Source organism: Cibotium barometz, chromosome 62 (assembly GCF_041138505.1).
Source record: "Cibotium barometz isolate CiBa-2024 chromosome 62, ASM4113850v1, whole genome shotgun sequence".
Taxonomy (NCBI): Eukaryota; Viridiplantae; Streptophyta; class Polypodiopsida; order Cyatheales; family Cibotiaceae; genus Cibotium; species Cibotium barometz.
Genome location: NC_141107.1, coordinates 34888377 through 34915462, shown reverse-complemented (window position 1 = coordinate 34915462; position 27086 = coordinate 34888377). Strand labels below are relative to the sequence as shown.

General features: G+C 38.6%; 1 protein-coding gene across 2 annotated transcripts; it reads left to right on the top strand.

The window, feature by feature from the left end:
* Positions 1–244: 244 nt before the first annotated feature.
* LOC147604407 (protein PHR1-LIKE 3-like) lies at positions 245–3327 on the top strand. 2 transcript variants are annotated; one of them, XM_086795405.1, is made up of 8 exons: positions 245–379; positions 526–579; positions 967–1241; positions 1477–1553; positions 1767–1824; positions 1917–1995; positions 2136–2205; positions 2311–3327. In XM_086795405.1, exons 3-8 carry the CDS (start codon positions 998–1000, stop codon positions 3178–3180), a joined length of 1398 nt encoding a protein of 465 aa, XP_086651531.1. In that variant the 5' UTR covers positions 245–379; positions 526–579; positions 967–997; the 3' UTR covers positions 3181–3327. The 2 variants fall into 2 exon arrangements, with proteins under 2 accessions (XP_086651531.1, XP_086651532.1); XM_086795406.1 differs by having other exon boundaries at positions 250–379; positions 510–579.
* Positions 3328–27086: the final 23759 nt, after the last annotated feature.

The window sequence follows — 27086 nt, the reverse complement described above, 5'->3', positions numbered from 1 at the left end:
GAACAAAAAACACACACACACACACACCGGCCCCTTCCCTCTACCCCCGTAATCGTATGCGTATGGTCGGGAATAATGGGGCATCCACAGGGTCCTATACAAGACGTGATCCGTATCTACGTAAGGACACAGTTTTCTTTTTTCCGTCTGATGAGTCTCAATTTCGGCGATTTTCTCTCTCTAGCGCCACACATTCTCTCTCTTGCACTCACGAGAGGAAATATTCCATTCTCCTGTCTCTTCCCGGATACAAATCCAAGAACTGCCTCGCCCCCTCCACACTCTGCTGCTGCAGGAGCTGTGCTCGTAGTTCGCATCAGTCCATGACTATCCATCCGAGCTCCCTGCAGCGCTCTCTGCAAAGAACGAGACTGCTTAGGTATTGCAGAGAATATCAGTGTGTTAGCTTGGATGCATAGTAATTGCTTATGTTTCTTTTTAGAGAGAGAGAGAGAGAGAGAGAGAGAGAGAGAGAGAGAGAGAGAGAGAATTGCATTCATTGATCACAGGCTCGATTTTGTGAAGGCAAATTGTTGAGGTTACAAAGGTCAGCTGTTGTCGTATTCTTCACTTCACCAGGTATGCGGAGTGCTGCTGCTGCTGTTGCTCTCTCTCTCTCTCTCTCTCTCTCTCTCTCTCTCTCTCTCTCTCTCTCTCTCTCTCTCTCTGCGTGTGGGAGCTAAACTGCGTGAATAAAAATTACAAATTAATGTTGCAGACTGTACTGCAGCTTGAAATTTGGTACAAACCCGTGTATTATAGCAGTCAAGCTAATGCATGCTCTAACTTGCCGCACATTTCTGAATGTCTCATCCAACTCACTGATTCCGCAACGGAAAAAATCTTTAGGGTTGTAGATTGTACTGGCAGCTTGAATTTTGGTAGCTTAAACAAAAAATCCCTTATAATACAAGGCTAGTTACATGCCTTGCCTTACCTCACATTTCTGAATCACTGATTTGATAGGTTTTGATTCCGGTGAGAAGAGATCAGAATTATGCTTGGTCAGATGGAGAATTTCCGGGCATTAGGGCTTGGATCAGTTAATCAAAATCAGGGTGATTTGTGCTCAATTAAGCTGGATAATAGTCGAGGTAATTTCAACCTACAGGGCACCAACCTTCCAGGATCGGATGGCAGCACCGTGGTGCTGTCCACAGACCCTAAGCCGCGTCTGCGCTGGACAGCAGACCTCCACAAGCGCTTTGCAGACGCCGTTACTCAACTCGGAGGAGCCGACAGTAAGGCTGCAGCATATATATTCCTAATAATTTATATCTTAATCCAAATATAAACTTATTAACTAACCTAAAGGTTTGGTTTAAGTAATGATGTGGCTTCTTTAATTTGTCAAGGGGTTATCACACTCTGATGGGCTTAGGGTTGTAACCTTTTATTCTGTTTATATTGTATCTTTTACCTTGGTTGATTATAATGAGCTGCCATAGAAGCTGATCTTAACATTGCCCTGTACAGAAGCGACCCCAAAATCTGTAATGAGGGTGATGAATGTCAAAGGCCTCACTCTCTATCACCTTAAAAGTCACCTTCAGGTGATAAGTGCGGATGATCTACTTGTCAACAATTCAAGCTTTCATTATTGCGGACTGAGCTACCTAAATGCGGATGATCTACTTGTCAACAATTCAAGCTTTCATTATTGCGGACTGAGCTACCTAAATTTCATGAAGTCTTCATGTTGAGAGGCGATAAATATTATATATCCTTCTTATGTGTTGTGCCTAATTCGAAATTCTTGATTTCAGAAATACCGCCTAGGAAAACAGCCACATAAAGAAGTAAATACTGAAATTAGCAAGCCAGGTATTGACGAGGTCATGGTCATTCTGATTACTTTGATTGAAAGTTTCAATTTTTGTTTGAATTGTAAAGTTTTGTACTTTAAAAAACAACAGGGAGCATTGGAGTGTTGCAGGAGAGCAACAAGGCCGAGACTTCATTTCTTGCATCAGGCACTGCAGCTGGGGCAGAGCAGTATGTGCTGTCACTAGACTGCAACTCTCATTTACCGTTTGCGAAAAATTCATCATCTTAATTACGTTGTGGAACCTTAGATTTACAACCTAAAGAAGTATCATGCTTACTAGACGAACATTTTTTGTACAATCGTTCAGGAGCATGCACATAGCCGATGCTCTTCGTATTCAAATGGAAGTGCAAAACAGACTTCATGAGCAGCTGGAGGTGGGGATATTGATTGTGATGTGATTATTATCATGCATGTAGGTTGTTACTTGTTAAGGCTGGGGATCTGATTATTTATAATTGTAACCATGTACTCAATCGCAGGTTCAGAGGCAGCTGCAGCTTAGGATAGAGGCACAAGGCAGATACTTGCAGTCCATACTGGAGAAGGCTCAAGAAACTTTGTCCGGACAGACGGTGGCCAGCTGCGCAGGCCTGGACGCTGCTCGTGCTGAGCTCTCCGAGCTGGCCACCAAGGTGTCCACGGAATGCCTCACCACGTCGCTGCCCACTACCCTCTCCATGCCCGCCTTGCCGGGCCTCTCCAAACTAGCTGCCGGCGTTGCTGCTGCTGCCGCTGCTAATTCTAATGATCCACAATTATGGCAGCAGCCCACCTCAGACTGCTCACACGAGAGCTGCCTCACCAGCCTCGATCGTTCTGAAACCGCCAACATTTGCCTTGCCTCCCAATTAACAGTCCCTTGTAAAAAGAGGTCAAGAATGTTCTTTGACGATGGGCAACCACCCACCCACACGGATGTTGAGCTCCATGCAGAAAACGGACTAGCTGCAACTAGAATAGAGGATTGCAGCCATTCCAACTGTTGCAATTCCTTACATCATGACTTGTTGCAAGCTGCCCCCCACCAAGAGCTTACCTGCAGGCTGGGTAGCCTCTATGAGGGCAAGATCAGTCCTAACAAAGAGATCAAGTCGGACCTTGGAGTGGATTTGGGCTCTCTATGTACTACAGCTGCAGAGAGGCCTGCATCTAGAAAAGCTGCCTTCCCAGCGCGCGATCATCTCATCAGTTTGTCATCACCTGCATGTGAGGAGCGATGTACCGAAGAGAAAGGGCCTAATTGTCACAACAAGAAGCAAGCTACTAAGGTTGTTCACGAACTGGATCTGAACCGTAGTGGGCCGGAAACTAGAGAAATTGATTTGAATGGCCTCGGCTGGGCAAAGTGAGGTTTTTTTTTTCGTGTTGTGTTGTAATTTAGAAGACAGAGGTTTCGAGTGATTATTTACCATAGAAATTATAGAGAGAATGATAGGTTTGCGTGGAAACATTCATGTATAAAAGTTTTATTTCAATATTGTCCCTCTCTCACACTCTAGTCTCATTCTGCAAAGTTTTCAAAGATGTTACGAAGTACAACTTCCATCCTGCATGTGTCCTGTGTTGAAGAAGAGTTTGCCATGGTTGTCATGAAGCCTTGCATCCAAAGCTTGGCTCTCCTTATCTACTTCCAGGCATACGGACATATATTTGTTAGAGAGCAAAGTCGTGAATATAGAGAGCTGCATTATTAAGCCTTACAAGTACGAAGGCCACATGGTAATGTGTTGGTGGGGGGAGGAAGATGAGAGAGAGAGAGAGAGAGAGAGAGAGAGAGAGATAACTTGAGAGAATTGAAGGTCTAAAAGATAACTAAGAGACAATGTGTTGGAAGGAAGACAAAGCTCGGGGGGTGCACTTCTAAAAATTCATATGTATCATGTGCGTTCAAGGGGCATTTAAAAAATCCCTTAACTAAAAATTTTCCCCCAATAAAACCACCCCTCTTTACTTATGAACTAACAGATTTTTTTTTGAAGTTGAATTAAAATACCCCTCCCATTATTGTAATCCTGTTAAAATTTTTCCAAAATTTGAATTAAAATACCCCTCCTTTTGATCGCACGTGGTACACTAAATTTTTTTGAGGTGAACCCCCCAAGAGACAAAGAAATGGGAGGGAACAAAGACTAATGACTGGGGGGAGGGGAACCCTAATGATGTAAACACACATGCACCGTGTATCAATAGCAATAGGAATAGGTCTTACCTCCATAGCCTTGACTTCCTGCTTAAGGTCACATCTTTTCCTTGCACAAAAATGTGTCTTTAGTATTCTCAATGCATAAGCAGTTTGGGTGCCACTAAATTTGTATTTATACTTTCGTATGTCGACTTAGGTTAAATATTGGTAGTTTAGGGTCTTAATACCAGCCTCTTCAAAAAATCTGCATCAATGGTAGGCCCCTTCTTACCATTTTTGTTTCTATTTTATTTTTTCATTGTAAGGCTTCAATGCATGATGCTAGATGTAGATGATTAAGTTTCTTTATTGCCTTGTCTTATCTTTTTTTTAATGTAGCAAGCATTATTGGATCACCTTGGACACACCCATCAAGGGCTTCCATGTGGGCACTCCAAAAAGGTATGCTTCAACTACCCTATCTCCTATTTACATTCTTTAACATGCTTGAGATAATAGTGAAGGCCACATGGCCCATGCGACGTGTGTCCCGCATGCAATGATACCAATACTTGTGCTAATGGAGGTAGGATTCAGCACGCCCCCTAATCACATATAACACTCACATATACACCCCTCACTTATATACACTTGCACTCACACACATCCCCACTTACATACATGTCTCACAGTCACATACATGCCATGCACATAGCATATCTATGCCCCCCACCCACATACACTCCACAGATATAACAATCTTGGAGAGTAATGGATAGTTCATCACTTCCACCACCATATGGAAACCAGATGTCAGAGTCACCAACAACATCAATAGCCTTTCATCCCACTAGGTTCTACTGGTGTTGGCACCCCAACCCCAAATAGCTATATGGGCTTCTTTACAGTACGTAAAGCTCCTCTCTTACACCTTAACACTTTACTATTTGTCTTGATTTTTTTAGTTTTTTATGTCAATTTATTTTTTTTCTTTCTCACAGGATACCCAACAAGTACCCTCCTCTTCATGAAATCCTATTCCGACAAACCCCATGGTTTTGTAAGATTGTATCAGATGATATAGGAGTACATAGTCTCGCCTCTCACAAGGCATTTCCACGAGATACACTCCTGATGAGGAGATGGACTATTTGGGTATTTACACCCCACCTGGGTCTTATTATCCCTCACCATAATTTGTGAGTGTGGCACCATGGATAGTAGCACACACTTCATAGTAATCTAATCCTCCAAGCAGTTTTCCATATCCTCATCACACACATACACACCATCATAGGAGCATTGTGAGTTGACCTCTGATAGGGATGCTAGTAACATAGTGGCAGTTCCATAGGCGGTTCCATAGGCTTGAGGAACTCTAGACACCACCGACATAGTGGCGGTGAGTCTCGTGGTGGTTGTTGCCTCCTGTGCGTTGTCCATGGGGTGAGAATTGCCTTCAAGACATGTATAAGCATCCATAGGGCTTCCACCAACCAACATCACCAACCAGCTTATCATGGTCAACATCACGGCTACCCACCATGATGGAAGGTCCTAGAATACTGAACATCATGCAACTCCTCTTTTCTTCCATGGGTCTACACAAAGTTCCGCATGGATTGGCTCCAGCACCTCCATATCAAATGGGGTTATCTCCTTCCTCACCCATAGTTGAAGTTCATCACTACCATGCAAAGTGCTCTTGTGGCTTGCAACATTCTCAGGTCCATTGGGGGATAAGCTTGGAAAGTATTTTTCGAGCATCACTTTATGTTGCGGCATCAACTTGTTTATTTGGGAGCATCTTCTTTGATAATCAAAATAGGCTATTCATACTATTATTCCTCCATCCATATGTTGTTTGCAAGTTCAGGATTTCCAAGCATGCCCACAAAGTTGAGTACTTTGCACCCTCATACAATGGTGTATTATCTTCCTTGTGTAACACATCCTCTCTGTCAGATTTTGAAATTTATGTGTCTCTTCCTCACCCTCACTTTGAAAAAATTGAGTGATCATCTTGTCCATGACATCCTCTTCCTGTATCTCATGTGGAGGCAAACCTGGCTCTTTCAAATGTACTAAAGATGCTCCACTTTCCAAGTGCTCCTTATGATGCTTGTACTTCTTCCTCAAGTTTTCCCTAATGACCGAATAATGTGGCATATTGTGTAGTACTTGTGCATGCCTCCTTATCCTAATGAACCATATTTAAAAATGGCAATCAATATTACATATGTCAAACCATGAGTATACATATTATCTCACAAGTTTATATACTAACCGAGGAATTAGCTTGAGGCATCATGTTGTGGCTCGCATTGCTTTAAAAGATCCCCATTGTCTAATATGCTCCAATGTGCCTCGACGTTCATTCTTGCATCTTGCACATGAACAAGGAATTCTTTTTTGTAACCACTCTAGATTCTCAATGGATGGTGACCCATCACTATCCAAACTAGTAGAAGACATCTATATAAGGAGAAAGCAGTGTGCACATTAAAAACTAAATATGAATACATTCACTAAATTTAGTAGTGTCAATGGTATATGAAATGGTTTACTCTGTAAAATTTTCCCATCATTGCTAAAAGTGATGATGAAGTGCCCGCTGGGCATCGTTTATAGCAACGCTTATAGCAGCACTGGGAAGATTACTTTTCAAACCCATGGCATCGCCACGTAGTTCTCTCTCCCCCAAAATATTCCCTCCACCTCTTTCTTTGAAGGAGTGCACCGGCTCCATCTACCCTATCAATCTACCTCTATCACATGCCATTTTCCTCTTTCTCTTTCTCTTCCCCCTTCCCCTTCCCCTTCCCCTTCCCCTTCCTCTTTCTCTTTCTCCTTATTCATCACTACATGGCTATGGTGTGAGATAATGAAGGTATTCTTCTCTTATGCTTAACCCTAATGCATTTGTACTTCTTTCCTCTTCCTCTTCCTCTTCCTCTTTCTCTTCCTATTCATCACTATATGGCTATGGTGTGACCTAATGAAGTTTTTCTTCTCTTATTTTAACCCTAATGATCAATGGATTACATAAATAGATTAGGATTAAAGTTTAGAGTACTGACCTTCTTTTAGCTTGTTCTGCTTCTCCTTTTTGTGAGCATGCTTAATGTGCATTCATCTTTTCTATGTCTTTTATTTTTAGTAGGTAGTGTTCATTAAATGTGTTACTAATAACTTTTTTTAATTTTATATTTTGTGGGTCTTGCACTAATCCTCTCCTTTAGCTTGACAATAAAGAGGCAAGCCCTCTTTTCCTTGTAATCATTAATGCAAGCTCTATGTTTATTGCACCCTTGGGTGTCGGGTTTAGGTTTAGCTTAGTACATTAAGCTTTATACATAGAGGTTATGATAAATCTTTATGCATAGAGCTTAAAGCTTATGCATGCTTTAAGCTTATGCATAGAGCTCAAGCTCTATGTATAAAGCTTTATGCATATAGAGCTTAATGCATTAAGCTTCAAGCATATTCATAAAGACTTTATACATAGAGCTCAAGCTCTATGTATAAAGCTTTATGCATATAGATCTTAATGCATTAAGCTTCAAGCATATTCATAAAGACTTTATACATAGAGCTCAAGCTCTATGTATAAAGCTTTATGCATATAGAGCTTAATGCATTAAGCTTCAAGCATATTCATAAAGACTTATGTATAAAGATATATACATACTGAAAGCTTACTCATTAAGCCTTATACATAGAGCTGAAAGTATACATAAAAAGCTTTGTTTTAATTTTTATATACATTAAGATTATGCTAAAGATTAGTCCATAAATCTTATGCCAAAGTGTCATGTAAAAGCATGCATAAAGTTTTATGCATGCCTAAGCTGATGCATAAAGCATAGAGCTAATGAATACATACATGCTTAAGCTTATACATAAAGCATAGAGCTAATACATGCATAAAGCTTTAAGCATATGCATAAAGCTCATACATAAAGCATAGAGCTTATGCATGCAGAGAGCTTAATGCAATCTTTAAGCTTAATGCATGCAGAGAGCTTAATGCAATCTTTAAGTATTCGAATGCATTAAAGCTCAATGCATAAGGTATACACATAATAAATATGTTTTTTAAGTCCTCCTTGTTCTATACACATAATATCCTTGTTTTTATAATGTAGACATGTGGGGGGAGGATCCAAGCTCGAGAAGCCTAGCTCATTCAGTGTGTCCATCATTGATGATCCTAATATGGAGAGACTCTCATAGTTGTGCAAGTCTATCACATCGGTATGGTAGGGGGTGATTAAGGAGCTTTTCTTGGCTACCCTCTCTCTACTTGAATAATCTCTCTCTAACTATTGCCACTACCATCTCCGCCTCATCTCCGCCCACCACTGCCTAGCCCAGCCTAGCTCACACAATCCTCTCTCTCCTTCTCCCACCCTCTTCCCTCCCCCTCCCCCTCTCCCTCTTCCCTCCCTTTCCCTCTCCCACCCTCCCTCGCAACCCTCCCTCCTTCTCTCCCTTTCTCTCCCACCGTCCCTCCCTCTCCTCTCCACCCTCTTTTCTCTCTCTCTTTCCTTGTCCCACCACCGCCCAGCCCACACCACCCTCTCTCTCCTTCTCCCACCCTCTTCCCTCCCACTCTCTCTCTTCCCTCCCTTTCTGTTAGATCACCGTAACACCACTACGGGCGTTACCACAGGAGGGGACGGCCTCTGGCTCTCACCACCCAGCCCCACAGAGGAAGAATGAGGATTGCCCCTCATCCCCCAAGCTATATAGTGTGTGGCCTATCGTCCACACTAGCTTGGCCGCCCCATGACTTCGCATGGGCGTCCTCTCCCACCACTGAACCCCGCGGATGGCCACGTCCTCTCCTACCACTGAACCCCGGCGGGCGGATGGCCACGTCCTTGGCCATCCGGTCTACCGCCATCGCTTGTCACAGGCGTTACAGCCTACGTGACATTACCCCCCCTTAAGAAGAGTTTTTGTCCTCGAAAACAAACTGGGGAAACATCTTGGAAATTGCACTACGGTGTTCCCATGTAGCTGCCTCCTCATCCCTGTCTGTCCATTTAACAAGTACCTCCTCCTGGTACACTTTATGTCAGGTTTGTCTGTCTCACGATACCCTAGAATCTTTTCAGGTTCATGTGGTATCTTTGGTGGCTCTATCAAGTCCACCAAAATTTCTGGGAGAAACTACGTTCTCTAACCCGTGAATTGATTTCTTTAGTTTTCTGACATGGAAGACAGGATGGACTTTAGAACTCTTTGGTAACTCAAGTTTATATGCTACATCCCCAATCTTCTTAAGGATTTTAAAAGGACCACAATATCTCGAAGAAAGTTTATCACACTTTCCCGTTTTCATGGTTTCTGACTGCGCAAGAACCTTGAGAAATACAAAGTCACCTTCTGCAAAGGTCACCTTTCTACGTCCTTTATCCGCATAAGTTTTAGCATGATCCTGAGCGCTACGAATGCTCTCACGTATGGCTCTGAGCATATCATTCATATCTTCAAGGAAATCCTTGACAGATTGAATCTTCTCCTTTTCTAGGCCTACAACCATTGGAGATCTCGGCTGGAATCCATACATTAACAGGCAAACTCCAATAAGGGCAAGTACTCTTCCCCAAATCTGACTGCTTCTTACTAACATAAGAACGCAACATATCCTCTAGAATTTGGTTAACTCTTTCAGTTTGACCATTAGACTCCGCATGATCTGCCGTACTCATACTCAGAGTAGTATCTAACTTTTTGAAGACTTTCCTCCAAAAATGATTATTGAACTTTCTATCTCTATCCGACACTATAACTGCGGGCAAGCCATATAGTTTGTAGAGATGTTCAATAAAGAGTTTTGCCAACTCTCGCATTTTAACAGTTTTCTTCGTGGCAATAAACTTTGCTATTTAAGTTAACCTATCCACTACCACCCACACCGAGTCAATCCCTCGACTCATCTTGGGTAAACCGGTAATGAAATCCATGGAAATGCTTTCCCATTTCCCTTGAGGAATCTCCAGCGGGATGGAATAGTCCTCCAACCTTAAGACGTTCGTGTTTATTGACCTGGCACTTATTGCATCTCAACACATAAGTCTGGACTTCCTTAAACAAACTAGGCCAATAAAACTGTCTTTTTACTAGTGCATAGGTCTTCTGAATCCCGAGATGACCCGCACTTGGACTATCATGACTTTCTTTAAGAATTTGGGCCTGAAAAAGTCACCAATAGTTGGTACACATACTCTACCCTTGTAGAGTAAGTACCCGTCATCAATGGAGTAATTAACATATTTCTTTCCTCGACGAAGTTTATCACCCCCCTTTGAAGCCGTGGCAGTCAAAGGTGATGAAGGGCCTACGTCGGAGCTCTCCGGCTCCGACGTATACCCGGAAGACACGGCTAGTCTCTCCGGACTAACTCTCGCTTTCCTTCCCGTTGCACCTTTGGCCAGTCTTTTAAGATTCCCCCCCAGCCCCTCGTGATGTCCAAATTCTTCCCCTGTAATCAAATCCCTCTTCAGAAATATAAAAGATCTTGTTTCAACCAGTTTTGGCCTGGAGAGAGAAAATCTTCTAGAGAGTAGTAATTCAATTTTTAAATATTTTTGGATGGAAAAATATCTCTTCTTATTAAAATAAGTTCCCCTGAAACAAAAGTTTAAAAAGATTTTCAGAAGGTGCATTAGAAATCAAGTATAATCTGTTCAAGAGACCTTATCCTAGGAGTCAAGATTTTTTTAAAATTTTAAATTAAGGTTCCTATGGACCAATAAGATTCATCCAAATGTAGGGAGGAGATAAATGGAAGAATAAAAGGAAAATCTCCCAAAAATGAGTAAATACTCACATAAGATGAAGAGTTGACTAAGGACAAGGTTATTAGTTAAAAAAGAGAGATATTTAGAAAAAATGATGCATTTTTGACACCTCAGTATGGGGGAATCTCCCTCATGAAGGAGGCACCTGTTTCACATGTGTGGGAGAGTTTTAAACTCCCAAATAATGAGATATTTTTATCTCTCCTCTCTCTTGTTTCAACTAGATCCAAAAAGTGGACTAAACTGACCCAAAAATGGTCAAAAATTGACCAAATTGATCTGGAAAATTCTAGAATCAGTTGGCTTGGTTAGAAGCTCACTTTTTCCTATAAATAGAAGCCTTACCCTTTGTTGAAGCTTAATAGTGTTTTTGCACTGTTACCCTACTTCTCCCAAGAGCCAAAAACTGTGAATTTACTCATAATTCATTAGTTTTTGACCTTGTTTCAAACAAGAGTAGATCCCTCAAACCATCAAGGCAAAGGAAAGCTCTCAAATTCTCCTTGTAAGTTGGAGATTCTTCTCTTTTCTATTTCATTTTATGGTTTTTTATGGTTTTTGTCTTCTTTAAAGTGAATAATGATGTTATGCCTCATTGAAAAGGCATTCCCCTCTCTTCTTTCGTAAATCCAACCCTTCTTTATCCTAGATGAATGATTTATGGATAGAATCAAGTTTTTCATAATGTTTTTCTTAAATAAGTAGAAAATATTTACATTAGAATGATTTAAATACTCTTGGTGAAATTCTAGTTGATTTTAGAGAGTTAAAAATTGAAAAATGGTCAGCCATACAAAGGAGGTTATGGCAAAATTTTCTAAAAATTGTGTAAAATAAGTTTTACCTTTTATTATTCAAAAAGAGTAATTTCCATCGTATATGTATTCTTAAAGTGTTATTTTTATCCTAGGTATAGAAAAAAGCATACTAAAAATATTTTATTAAAAAAGTGTTACTTTATTTAGATTAAATTCTATGTATAAAAGGAAGTATATTGAAATTGTTATTTTGATTATAAAAGTGTGATTTTCATCATAAATGATTTTTATGCATAAATAGATGCATAAAAGAAATTCTTTTATATTAAAAGAGTGATTTTTATCATAAATGATTTGTATGCATAAAAGATTTTTTTATATTAAAAGTGTGATTTTCATCATAAATGATTTTTATGCATAAATGGATGCATAAAAGAAATTCTTTTATATTAAAAGAGTGATTTTCATCATAAATGATTGTACGCATAAACATATGCATAAAAGATTTTTTTTAATATTAAAAGTATGATTTTCATCATAAATGGAATTTATGCATAAATTAGATACATAAAAGAAATTATTTTATTATAAAAGTGTGACTTTCATCAAAATTGAATTTATGCATAAATAGATACATAAAAGAAATTTTTTATTTTAAAAGAGTTATTTTTCATTGGATTTAGTTTTTATGCATGGGAAGAGGCATAAGAGAAATTCTTTTATTCTAAAAGTGTAATTCCTACGAAATTGGATTTATGCATGGAAAGATGCATAAAGAATTTATTTTAATCCAAAAGTGTTATTCTCATCAATTTTGATTTTATGCATAGAAAGATGCATAAAGAAATCTATTTTTATTTCAAAAGAGTTATTTTCATCAATTTTGATTTTATGCATAAATAGATGCATAAAGAATTTTATTTTTAATTCAAAAGAGTTATTTTCATCAATTTTGATTTTATGCATAAATAGATGCATAAAGAATTTTATTTCTATTCCAAAAGAGTTATTCTCATCAATTTTGATTTTATGCATAAATAGATGCATAAAGAATTTTATTTCTATTCCAAAAGAGTTATTCTCATCAATTTTGATTTTATGCATAAATAGATGCATAAAGAATTTTATTTTTAGTTCAAAAGAGTTATTTTCATCAATTTTAATTTTATGCATAAATAGATGCATAAAGAATTTTATTTTTATTACAAAAGAGTTATTCTTATCAATTTTGATTTTATGAATAGAAAGATGCATACAAGATTTTTTTTTAATTTTGAAAGTATTATTTTCATTGAAATTGAATTTATGCATAGATAGATGCATAAAAGATTTATTTTATTTTTAAAAGTATTATTCTCATTAAAATGAAATTTATGCATAGTAAAATGCATAAAAGGTTTATTTTTAATTCGAAAGTGTTATTTTCCTAAAAATTAACTTTATGCATAAATAGATGCATAAAAAGATTTTTATAAAAGTGTTATTCCTACTAAAGTTGTCTTTATGCCTAATTAGATGCGTAAAGAATCTTTATATCAAGAAATTAGAATTCTCTTACATTCTATAATAAATAGATGTGATGAGATGTGATAGGAATCAGATAGATGTAAATGGATGTATGGATGTGGATGTGGATGTGGATGTGGATGTGGATGTATGGATGTGGATGTGGGTGTGGATGTGGATGTATGATGTGGATGTGAAAATAGATGTATGAATGTGGAATGTGGATATGGATGTATGGATGTGGATGTGAATGTGGATGTGGATGTGGATGTATGGATGTGAATGTGGATATGGATGTATGAATGTGAATGTGGAAATGGATGTATGAATGTGGATGTGGAAATGGATGTATGGATGTAGATATGGAATGTGGATGTGGATGTATGAATGCGGAAATGGATGTATGGATGTAGATGTGGAATGTGGATAAGGATATGGATGTGGATATGGATGTATGGATGTGGATGTGTGAATATGGATGTGGATGTATGTGAATGTGAATGTGGATGTGGATGTGTGAATGTGAATATGGATGTGGATATGGATGTATGGATGTGGATGTATGAATGTAAACACAGATGTGAATGTATGATATAGATGTATGGATGTGGATATGAATGTGGATGTATGGATGCGGATGTGGATGTGGATATATGGATGTGGATATCGATGTGGATGTACGAATGTGGATGTGTATGTGGATTAATGAATGCAAATATGTATGTGAATGAATATGACGTCGATATGAGCGAATGGATGAGATGAGATGTCATGTGAATCAGAATGTGAATGAATAATATAAGATGTGAATGACTGATGTGATGGGATGAAAATTGTTGTATCTGGTTAAGAAATGATACGCATATCATTTGGAATTGGGTTAAGTAATATGGATTGATGTGGAAAGACGAGAGTTATTTGTGAACTGTTTGTAAATGACTATTTTATGTCAAGAATGCTGGGAAAGCATTTTGACTGTTTTTAGAATGGTCATGGTGAAGACCTACCTAATAAAGTTGTAACTGCTGACGGAGAGTCAATGAAGGACGTCTCGCGTAGCAAGGTCAGCCGAGGTCTTGACCAGCCTCGGTTTGATTTAAACGGTGAGCTTCCAATACATTGGATGAGGGACCAAGGAAGCGGCCTATGAATGAAGCGCTAGGTGACCTGCGAAGGATCCTAGAGGGTGCTGACCATACGGTGCTCGGGCTCTGGTTCGCCAAAGATACCCACATCGAGGAAGATATTGGATCACAAGGAGTAAGAGTTGTTTTCTGAATTCGGGTGTGGATCTGGTTGATTGACCTTGCTGGTCCTCAACGGATGAGTCCATGACTCTTTTATATGGATCTGTTGGTTGATCTTGCTGATCTTCCACGGAGATTCCATTTTGTTATGTGAATATATTGCCGGTTACTATGAGCTAGGAACTATCAAAAAGGCCCCTGAGTGAACAAGTGGTGAGCGTTCTGGTTGCCAATGATGCCATAAGTACACCGATGAAGGAATGATTGGAAATAAGGATTCAACCAGAGATTTCGAGGATTGTGATCACTTGACACAATGGTTCCTTAAAGGATTGTTTTAAAGATAGATGATGCTGAGAATATTTGGTGTGTAAGTGGTGTGACTAGTTTTATGTTTGCATGAACATCCGGCTAGGGGGCCTTGGAACTCTTTTCCCTGGTACCCGGGACAAAACCTAACCAAATTCCTAATTGGATCCCATCACTAAATAGTGGTTGGGCGGTTGGCTAACCCATGGGACTGGATGGGGTTAGGCTGGACTGGTGGATCCGTAAATCGAGACTCAATTTCTGTTTAGTTCGATAGATGAAGTAAATTCCGGACAAAAATTGTTCTATGGAAAAGAATCAACAGCTGTGCCTCTCAATGAGGAAAAAAGCGTTGTCTCTAGGATCCAAGTACAGTCTTTTTCCCTGATCTGACTATGCGACTTATGGATTCGGTCAGATGAGCTCAGTTAGTTAAGGCTTTGACTACGTTAGGGAAAAGTTATCCTGGTGGAATCACCCGTGCTTGTTGTCGGGAAAAGAAAGTTTTCCGGTTTCGGTTTTGGAAAAACCGATGGATTAGTCTCTTGTCCGGATATCCGTGGGCGAGGCCCCGAGTATGGGACCTTGCCTCATGCAAGAAGTGCTACTTCTGCTGCTAGCACCCCTGAATTTGTTGCGCGGTGGGGGACAGGGATCTTACAATTGGTTTCAGAGCAAATTGGCTAATGAAGATCAACCGAGAAGCCAAGAATGTCAAAAATTTATGAAGTAGCAGTATAAGATCAGAATTGTGTGATGAAATTCATACAAATTGTTATTTGAACTGAAATTCATAAATTAGTAATTGGGTCTTTAGATGGAAGTACCACAATTGCACGGAATCCCTGACTTGCTTGAGGCCTAGACATGATGGTCTTCACCTTATAGTTCCAAGGACCGTGACTGCCCGTATATACCGAGGGTATAACTGTAGCTCTTTACTGGGAGTATATACGAGTAAATCTAAGACTTGAAATTATAAGCATTAATACTATCTAGATGATGCATTAGGAAATTTTTGAGGTCATTTTGGGGCCCTGTAAGGAAGTTTGACCGGAATATTCCCTCCAAAAAGGGGCACCGGATAAAATTTTTGCAAACGAACTCCAAATTTGTCGAACCTCGCATATTTAGATTCTACTCTTCAAAAGCTATCCATTGATATATAACACGATAGGGTTCGGAGAAGGGACAAGATAGATACCTAGAAGATTCCTTTTTGCCTGGGAAAGAGTTACGTGAATCTTTCCCAGGCAAAAAGGAATCTTCTAGGTATCTATCTTGTCCCTTCTCCGAACCCTATCGTGTTATATATCAATGGATAGCTTTTGAAGAGTAGAATCTAAATATGTGAGGTCCGACAAATTTGGAGTTCGTTTGTAAAAATTTTATCCGGTGCCCCTTTTTGGAGGGAATATTTTGGTCAAACTTCCTTACAGGGCCCCAAAATGACCTCAAAAATTTCCTAATGAATTTGAATATGGTTGATATGATTTTTAAATTTTGGTTGTGAACTGATGAGTTGATTTGGATTCTGATTGAAAAATGATGATTCCTGAAATTTAGTTGAAATGTAATAAGCTGAGCAAAACCACAATGAGGATGAATGGGACGACGAGTCCCTTTCTGTGATGATGTTCATAACTAGAATGACGTTAATGACTTCAGCAAATCACTATGATATTAGTGGATTGTGCTGGCAGATTACTACTATTAACTTTTGATCAGTGGATCAAGTTAAGGGATGATAAATTAAAAATCTAAAAAATTGAAATCCCCATGGAGGACTATTCAGATGGAAAAATTCAGTCTGATGGACCATTATTGTGTTAAAGATATGAATGAGATATTCTGAATGAATCTGATAATGCGTTCTATATGAGTATCTTTACCCCATGATTATGTGGGGAGCAGACCTATTTAAAGAACCCCAGAATCAATTGAATCAAAAATCGAATTGAATCATAAATAAAGAAACTTAACAAGAATTTTTGTATTGATAGGAACATGGATCGAGGTCGTCGCTCGTGGTAGAAATGTTAACCCCCAAATGGTATTCTTCAATTGTCCGATTTTCCTGCTTTAGTTCCAAGAACTCATTCATCTTAGTTTCAAGAAAGCCTGGGGGACAAAACCTCTTTCTGAGGTAAGCCTTGAGATTGGTCCAGGTTTGGGTATTTCAGTTGCAGTGATTCCTCCACGCAACCCTGGCCGTTTCCACAATCTTTAACCTGGCGAGAGCCATCTTGCTTCTCTCATTGTAGCTAGTTACATCAAAATATTCCTCCATGGCCTTAATCCACTTTTCTACAACTTTACCTAACTGTTCCCCTTCACCCTTGAAGGGACCAGGCTGTGAACTATGAAGAGTTTTATGAATATCCAAGTCGAGCTCTTCTTGCCCTTCTCCTTAAATATTCCCCTCAATTGGATGAAGAGCAGCTGATGGTGGCCAGGTTCATTCGGGGAATGAACGAGCCATTGGATACTTTAGTCAAGAATGCCAAACCTATCTCAATGGCCGAAGCAGTAAGAATGGCGAAGGATTTCGCCAAAGCCTTTGATGTCAAAGTCCCGCCAAAGCCAGCACCATCACCTTTCAAAAGGTTTTTATTCCCAGAAGATGATTCCAACCTTCCTCCACCTAAGAGATATCAAGGTCAAACCCAGGATATGGAAAGTTCCAGAATGGAAGAAATGTCCTTTTCCCGAAACTCAATCCCCTTGATTTCAACTTCAGAAGTTCCACCCTTGAACAAGAGAATGAAATGTTATAACTATCAAGGATTTGGACATCGCAGTATGGATTTCCCAACTCCTTTTGGATCAAGGTTTTCAAGGCAGGGAAATTAGGGATCAAGATTCCAGACTCCAGTCCCTTCCTTCCAGAGTAATCACGGTTTTATCTGACAAAATCAGGGAAATCCCAAAGGTAGACCCTCTATCCAACCTACAGTTTCAATCCCAAAGGTAGACCCTCTATCCAACCTACAGTTTCAATCCCCAAAGTAATGTAAGACCTCCACCTCAGAATGGGGGAAGTCAAAGAGAGTTGTTTCCAAATCCACTTCCAAAAGGCAGTAACGCTGGAAGTGATTGAAGAAGAAGAAGAAGACGAAAGAGATCATACTCCACCTGCGAGATGAGGACATCTCGCGTTTTTTAAGTGGGGTAGAATGTAATATTCCTCCCCCAGCCCCTCATGATGTCCAAATTCTTCCCCTGTAATCAAATCCCTCGTCAGAAATATAAAAGATCTTGTTTCAACTAGTTTTGGCCTAGAGAGAGAAAATCTTCTAGAGAGTGGTAATTCAGTTTTTAAATATTTTTGGATGGAAAATATCTCTTCTTATTAGAAATCAAGTATAATTTGTTCAAGAGGCCTTATCCTAGGGGTCAAGATTTTTTTCAAAATCTTGAATTAAGGTTTCTATGGACCAATAAGATTCATCCAAATGTAGGGAGGAGATAAATGGAAGAATAAAAGGAAAATCTCCCAAAAATGAGTAAATACTCACATAAGATAAAGAGTTGACTAAGGACAAGGTTAATAGTTAAAAAAGAGAGATATTTAGAAGAAATGATATATTTTTGACACCTCAGTATGGGGGAATCCCCCTCATGAAGGAGGCGCCTATTTCACATGTGTGGGAGAGTTTTAAACTCCCAAATAATGAGATATTTTTATCTCTCCTCTCTCCTATTTCAACTAGATCCAAAAAAGTGGACTAAATTGATCCAAAAAATGGTCAAAAATTGACCAAACTGATCTGGAAAATTCTAGAATCAGTTGGCTTGGTTAGAAGCTCACTTTTTCCTATAAATAGAAGCCTTTCCCTTTGTTGAAGCTTAATAGTGTTTTTGCACTGTTACCCTACTTCTCCCAAGAGCCAAAAACTGTGAATTTACTCATAATTCATTAGTTTTTGACCTTCTTGTTTCAAACAAGAGTAGAACCCTCAAACCATCAAGCCAAAGGAAAGCTCTCAAATTCTCCTTGTAAGTTGGAGATTCTTCTCTTTTCTATTTCATTTTATGGTTTTTTATGATTTTTGTCTTCTTTAAAGTGAATAATGATGTTATGCCTCATTGAAAAGGCATTCCCCTCTCTTCTTTAGTAAATCCAACCCTTCTTTATCCTAGATGAATGATTAATGGATAGAATCAAGTTTTTCATAATGTTTTTTTAAATAAGTAGAAAATGTTTACATTAGAATGATTTAAATACTCTTGGTGAAATTCTAGTTGATTTTAGAGAGTTAAAAATTGAAAAATGGTCAGCCATACAAAGGAGGTTATGGCTAAATTTTCTAAAAATTGTGTAAAATAAGTTTTACCTTTTATTATTCAAAAAGAGTAATTCCCATCGTATATGTCTTCTTAAAGTGTTATTTTTCATCCTAGGTATAGAAAAAAGCATACTAAAAATATTTTATTAAAAAAGTGTTACTTTCTTTAGAATTAAATTCTATGTATAAAAGGAAGCATATTGAAATTGTTATTTTGATTATAAAGGTGTTATTTTCATCATAAATGATTTTTATGCATAAATGGATGCATAAAAGAAATTCTTTTATATTAAAAGAGTGATTTTCATCATAAATGATTTGTATGCATAAAAGATTTTTTTATATTAAAAGTGTGATTTTCATCATGAATGATTTTTATGCATAAATGGATGCATAAAAGAAATTCTTTTATATTAAAAGAGTGATTTTCATCATAAATGATTGTACGCATAAACATATGCATAAAAGATTTTTTTTTAATATTAAAAGTGTGATTTTCATCATAAATGGAATTTATGCATAAATTAGATGCATAAAAGAAATTATTTTATTACAAAAGTGTGACTTTCATCAAAATTAAATTTATGCATAAATAGATACATAAAAGAAAGTTTTTATTTTAAAAGAGTTATTTTTCATTGGATTTAGTTTTTATGCATGGGAAGAGGCATAAGAGAAATTCCTTTATTCTAAAAGTGTAGTTCCTACTAATTTGGATTTATGCATGGAAAGATGCATAAATCCAAAAGTGTTATTCTCATCAATTTTGATTTTATGCATAGAAATATGCATAAAGAAATCTATTTTTATTTCAAAAGAGTTATTTTCATCAATTTTGATTTTATGCATAAATAGATGCATAAAGAATTTTATTTTTATTCCAAAAGAGTTATTCTCATCAATTTTGATTTTATGCATAAATAGATGCAAAAAGAGTTTTATTTTTATTCCAAAAGAGTTATTCTCATCAATTTTGATTTTATGCATAAATAGATGCAAAAAGAGTTTTATTTTTATTCCAAAAGAGTTATTTTCATCAATTTTGATTTTATGCATAAATAGATGCATAAAGAATTTTATTTTTATTCCAAAAGAGTTATTCTTATCAATTTTGATTTTATGCATAGAAAGATGCATAAAAGTTTTTTTTTATTTCAAAAGTATTATTTTCATTGAAATTGAATTTATGCATAGATAGATGCATAAAAGATTTATTTTATTTTTGAAAGTGTTATTCTCATTAAAATGGAATTTATGCATAGTAAAATGCATAAAAGGTTTATTTTTAATTCGAAAGTGTTTTCTAAAAATTAAATTTATGCATAAATAGATGCATAAAATGATTTTTTATAAAAGTGTTATTCCTACTAAAGTTGTCTTTATGCCTAATTAGATGCGTAAAGAATCTTTATATTAAGAAATTAGAATTCTCTTACATTCTATAAATAGATGTGATGAGATGTGATAGGAATCAGATAGATGTAAATGGATGTATGGATGTAGATGTGGATGTATGAATGTGAATGTGGATGTGGATGTATGATGTGGATGTGGAAATGGATGTATAAATGTGGAATGTGGATAGATGTGGATGTGGATGTGGATGTGGATGTATAGATGTGAATGTGGATATGGATGTATGAATGTGAATGTGAAAATAGATGTGAATGTGGATGTGGATGTATGAATGTGAATGTGGAAATGGAAGTTTTAATGTGGATGTGGAAATGGATGTATGGATATAGATATGGAATGTGGATGTGGATGTATGAATGTGGAATGTGGATAAGGATATAGATGTATGGATGTGGATGTGGATGTGGATGTGGATGTGGATGTGGATATGGAAATGGAATGTGGATGTATGTGAATGTGAATGTGGATGTATGGATGTGCATATGGATGTATGGATGTGGATGTATGAATGTGAACACGGATGTGAATGTATGATATAGATGTATGGATGTGGATGTGGATATGGAAATGGAATGTGGATGTGGATGTGTGAATGTGAATATAGATGTGCATATGGATGTATGGATGTGGATGTATGAATGTGAACACGGATGTGAATGTATGATATAGATGTATGGATGTGGATATGGATGTGGATATGAATGTGGATGTATGGATGGGGATGTGGATGTGGATGTGGATGTATGGATGTGGATATCGATGTGGATGTACGAATGTGGATTAATTAATGAATGTGAATATGTATGTGAATGGATATGACATCGATATGAGCGAATGGATGAGATGAGATGTCATGTGAATTAGAATGTGAATGAATAATATAAGATGTGAATGACTGAGATGTAATGTAATTTAAGAAAGATAAGAATGGATGTTATGTGAAGTGAGTGAATCTGATGTGATGGGATGGAAATTGTTGTATCTGGTTAAGAAATGATACGCATATGATTTGGAATTGGGTTAAGTAATATGGATTGATGTGGAACAATGTGGAAAGCCGAGAGTTCATTATAGAAACTGTATTTGTGAACTGTTTGTAAATGACTGTTTTATGTCAAGAATGCTGGGGAAGCATTTTGACTGTTTTGAGAATGGTCGTGGTGGAGACCTACCTAATAAAGTTGCAACTGCTGAACGGAGAGTCAATGAAGGACGTCTCGCGTAGCAAGGTCGGCTCGGTTGGCCCTCGGTTTGATTTAAATGGTGAGCTTCTGGTACACTGGATGAGGGACCAAGGAAGTGGCCTATGAGTGAAGCTCTAGGTGACTTGCGAGAAGGATCCTAGAGGGTGCTGACCATATGGTGCTCGGGCTCTGGGTCATCGTCAAAGATACCCACAAGTACGTCGGGGAAGATATTGGATCAAGGAGTAAGAGTTGTTTTCTGAATTCGGGTGTGGATCTGGTTGATTGACCTTGCTAATCCTCAACGGATGAGTCCATGACTCTTTTATATGGATCTGTTGGTTGATCTTGCTGATCTTCCACGGAGATTCCATTTTGTTATGTGAATATATTGCCAGTTACTATGAGCTAGGAACTATCGAAAAGGCCTCAACGGATGAGTCCATGACTCTTCTATATGGATTTGTTGGTTGATCTTGCTGATCTTCCACGGAGATTCCATTTTGTTATGTGAATATATTGCCAGTTACTATGAGCTAGGAACTATCGAAAAGGCCCCTGAGTGAACAGGTGGTGAGAGTTTTGGTTGCCAATGATGCCATAAAGTACACCGATGAAGGAATGATTGGAAATAAGGATTCAACCAGAGATTTCAAGGATTGTGATCAGTGACACAATAGTTTCATTAAAGGATTGTTTTAAAGATAGATGATGCTGAGAAAAAAAGGCAATTTCATATTGGTGTGTAAGTGGTGTGACTAGTTTTATGTTTGCATGAACATCCGACTAGGGGGCCTGGGAACTCTTTTCCCTTGTACCCAAAACCTAACCAAATTCCTAATTGGATCCCATCCGACTAGGGGGCCTGGGAACTCTTTTCCCTTGTACCCAAAACCTAACCAAATTCCTAATTGGATCCCATCACTACAGTGGTTGGGCAGTTGGCTAACCCATGGGACTGTGGGGTTAGGCTGGACTGATGGATCCGTAAATCGAGACTCAATTTCTGTTTAGTTCGATAGATGAAGTAAATTCCGGACAAAAATTGTTCTATGGAAAAGAATCAACGGCTGTGCCTCTCGATGAGGAAAAAAGCGTTGGTCTCTAGGATCCAAGTACAGTCTTTTTCCCTGATCTGACTATGCGACTTATGGGTTCGGTCATATGAGCTCAATTAGTTAAGGCTTTGACTATGTTAGGGAAAAGTTATCCTGGTGGAATCGTCCGTGCTGTGCTTTCCGGGCGGCAAAGGAAGTTCTTCCGAATTCGGTTTTGGAAAACCCGATGGATTAGTCTCTTGTCTGGATATCCGTAGTGGGCGAGGCCCCGAGTGTGCGACCCTATAGGCCCCATGCAAGAAGTGCTACTTCCGCTGCTAGCACCCCTGAATTTGTTGCGTGGTGGGGGACAGGGATCTTACAAGTCTCTCCGAACTAGCAATCCGTGCCAACAAGGGAGGTCGTCGCGTCTGTGAAGAAGTGCGTATGCGTAGAGCGCCCCAAACCTCTGTAAAAAATGGATCGTGCTCACATAAACCACGTAGTGACTCCAAGAAATCATTCTTGAAGACTGTTAAGCTAAGTTCATTAATCTGTGGCATGCGACTAAGTGCATCTGCCACCACGTTATACTTACCTTTCTGGTAACGTATCTGAAGGTCAAACTCCTGTAGAATCTCCGCCCACCGAGCTTTTCTACCCTTCAGTTCATTTTGACTTAAAAGCCATTTCAGACTTTCATTAGGGGAAGGTTGAGGTCTATGGGGGCCCTTTAAGCTGCCATATTATGTTTTTAAGTACTTTTGGTTAAGGACTCTAAGCATACTTTGACTAGGCCTAACAAGGGGATCTTTATGCAATCATTATTTGAATTTCTATTTTTTCAAATATGTATTTGCTTGAGCTAAATTGGGGGTAACTTTTTGGTTTCCCCAAATTCAAAATGGCTGAAAAGCCTTCCCTCCACTTTTAGGACCCCCCACTTTCTCTCTCTACATTCTCTCTCTAAGATGCCCTCGTCTCTCTACCACTCTCTTTCTCTTCCCCTTTCTCACATTTGGGTGTGCCATGGCTCTGCATCTCTGATTAGTAAGCTTCTATAACCTCTGCACTTCCAAATGTAGATATCTCACACTCTCTCATCCTCCATGCCTCATCTTTTTATCATTTTCTGCTCTCTCTCTCTCTCTCTCTCTCTCTCTCTCATGTCTTTCCCACATTGAAGTGCAGAAAATCCCTCTGTCAACCTCCATAGCTTCAGAGCTTACCACTTTCCATTCTTGCATTGTTTACCATACATATCCCCTACTTCCGTCTGCAATCTACATCTCTCTCTCTACTGTATTATGCTGCAAAACCTCAATCTACCATCTTCTATGCCTCTTGCCATCTTCCTTGTCCTTTCTCCTATTACCTAATCAGAAGATCTATGATCTTCTACTATTTTTTACAGCAAAACTTCATTGCACTCTCCTCAGAATACCTTATCCTCACTCTTGCATTGTGTTCTACAAGAAGCTCTTTTCAGCATTGCCTAACCCTGAAGAAAATGCCACTTGAAGATATATCTAATAGAGCACCAAAGTTCAGGTTACATGTAGATTGGCTGTTGAGTATGCTACCATCCGCAGCACAAAAACAAGTGGTGTGACCAATGTGCCATTGGGTACTCTTCGATCACAAGGGCGAAAATGTATTGACCTCTAGACGAATGGATTCATATACCCTATTGACCCGCTCACCAATGCTCCACCTCATTTTGTTAATATCACTACATTTCTTAGTTATGTAGATGATGGAGCTAATGGTCTATTTGGCTATTGTATGAGGCTTTCTTTTGTTGCAGCTCAGGAATCGCATTCAAGAGTGCATTTTCGAGGCTTATGGCTTGAGTTGCAGCAGCAGCAACACAAGAAGGACATTGATAGGCTTGAAGAAGTGGTGAACAACTTGAAAACTCAGAATCAGGCACTCCAGAAGAAAAACTTGTTGCTTAAGCAGGCCTTTGATATTGAATGGGACAAGATGAATGCAGCCAAACAGGATGCACGAAACAAGCAACGACACCTTGCAAGACTGAAGAAGCTTCTAGTAGGCTTTCGACAACGAAAAAGAAAGCGTCAGTCCCTAGAAACCTTGGCAACCCTAAGTGGAGCAAGAAAATGACATGTACGAGCAACAAGGTAACTTCTATTCTTGCCATTGTTTTGCAGGCCATTCTGTTTTGTGAAACATATTGATGTTATTTTGTATTTATGTTCCATGTAGAGATATTGCTGGGGATATGATGGGATATGAAGGTGGTGCTGAGGAATGTAGAGCAGGCATATTGAAACATGTTATTATCAGACATATTAAAGCTACTAGAAGATCCCACATGCAAAATATCTAAGCAAATCCGAAACAAAATTTCTAGAGAGCTGCAAAATATGGTAAGCCCCATACAGATTATGGATGCATGTGATAGTGCTGGTGTCAGTAGGAAGGGATATGAAGCCATTTACAGGGTGTTTACACTAGGTCATCGTGCTAAAGGACTTCTTCGACCCATGCTACCAACTTCATACAGTGTAACCATGGCAAGAAAAAGTGCAAACTCAGAAATTGCGAGCATGTTAGGTGGCTACCGTCATGTGGAGGATGCTCTGCTTGTATGTACTATAAAGGTATTTGAATACAACAAGTACAACAATGTCTTTATTGATTTAAGGACCCTTCAAAGAGCTATGATTTCTTATTATGGTCTAAGCATTGAGGAGTGCCAAGGTCAGGCTGTGTTTGTGTTAAAGCTTGATGAGTGTCAAATTGTAAAAGGATGAAAATTAGAAAGAGTCAGCCTAACACTTATGAACAGGGCTATCAAAGGAAATCTAGAACAGGATGATAATCTTCTTGACTGTAGTGCACAAGCCTCAAATTCCAACACGGGAAGTCAATCTCAGGGAAAAGATTACTATGGAGTGTAATCAGAAAAGAATATATGGTGGTTGTCAGCATTTGAGCTTCCACAGGAGACGAATGATACATTGTGATGGTACCTTATCCGAACAGGCATCCCAAATGTCATATCATTGCAATCAAAAGGAGAAACTTTGCATGTGGAAGATGTAGGAACATTTACAATTGAGTGGCACATGGCAGGTGATTTAAAGAGTCCATTGAAGTGTATGCTAGGATGCAAGCTAGGAGCAAATACTTTTTTTCCATGTATTTATTACTGCCATTCAAAATCAGAGTATATTGATCGCGGCAAAGCTTCAAGCAAGGTTGCAGCCACCAAGATGACCAAATCTCATGCAAAGGGCAAGAAAAATGTACAATCACCTTCAATGAGTACAACGTAAAACAAAGATCCAAAGAAACCTATGCAGTGGGTTAATGGCATTATGAATTGTAATACCAATTATCCACCTAATCGTGATCAAGAAGATATCTCATGGAGCCCTATATTAGAGATTCCACTTTCCCGTGTTCATATTTGCACGCTTCATGCTAGGTTACGCATAATGGACAAATTACTAAAGTTACATATCAATTATGCATGGAATATGGAGCCTGAACATCTTCGCCAACGAATGCATCAGTAAGCTGGAAGATAAGCTGGAAGATGTCCTCTCAAGCGTGGGGCTTCATGGTGGTGCTGTAAAGTTAACTAAGGATACTAAAAAGTTAGGACCGGGTCAGGATAATCCAAACAAAATATGCATGGGTGGGTCCAAAGCAAGACACCTTCTCTCAAATTACGAGGGGTATAATAGTCACACAAAATATGAATTATGGAAGGCCATTTGTGAATGCACCACTTATCGTGGGAATAATGCAGAGCTTGGTCTCAAGCGGGCAAGGCTGTGGGAGTCACTTGACAAAATGATTCAATTGCTAGAAAAGGCTCCACTTGTTACTAATAAGGAGATTGCAAACTTAAAGACTGCAATACATACATTTACTCAGCAAATGGTTGATGCATGGGGAGAAACACATATCACCCACTATATGGTATTTGCCTTTCTATCTATTTACTGATATTAATCGCCAAATAGTAAAATTCTGATATGATCTTTGTTGCAGCACATTATATTTGCCCACGCACAGTTTTTTCTCGACCAATATGGTCCAATGGCAATTTGGAGCACCCAAGGAATGGAGCGCTCTCATTATCAAGCTAAGGCAGCATACTTTAAGAACACGCGACATGGTGGAGGTGGTAAGGAAAAAAGTAATGCCTTGCATGAGATGTTCAAATCGCAGTTTGGGAGGTCGACGCCGACAGAAAGCAAAAGGGCAGGTGTCATTACTACAAAGGGTTGTAAAAAATGTCAATCTGCAACGAGCAATTGCAAGTGTCATGCATGGGATGATGCGTGAGTGGTTCGGTGCGCATAGGCGTATGGGTCAAAAATGGATTCCATATTAAAAAATTGTAGCCTTTTTTAAGTTAAAGCCTTTTTTTTAAATTTCTAGGGATTTTTTTTATTAATAAGTTTTTTTTAAAAACTATATAAACCTATAAAAGTGAGTTTTAAAATTACATTTTCACGTTCATTCACTCATGTAAGTCAATGGATGGCCAGAACTAAGCACACTGCACACAAAACTGAGAACCCAAACATACCA

Bases quoted from the DNA above. Each gene is read 5' to 3' on its own strand.
- LOC147604407 (XM_086795405.1), top strand. From the start codon at position 998: ATGCTTGGTCAGATGGAGAATTTCCGGGCATTAGGGCTTGGATCAGTT. The intron at 1,825-1,916 runs GTATTGACGAGG...AAAAAACAACAG, and splicing joins TACTGAAATTAGCAAGCCAG to GGAGCATTGGAGTGTTGCAG. The intron at 2,206-2,310 runs GTGGGGATATTG...ACTCAATCGCAG, and splicing joins GACTTCATGAGCAGCTGGAG to GTTCAGAGGCAGCTGCAGCT.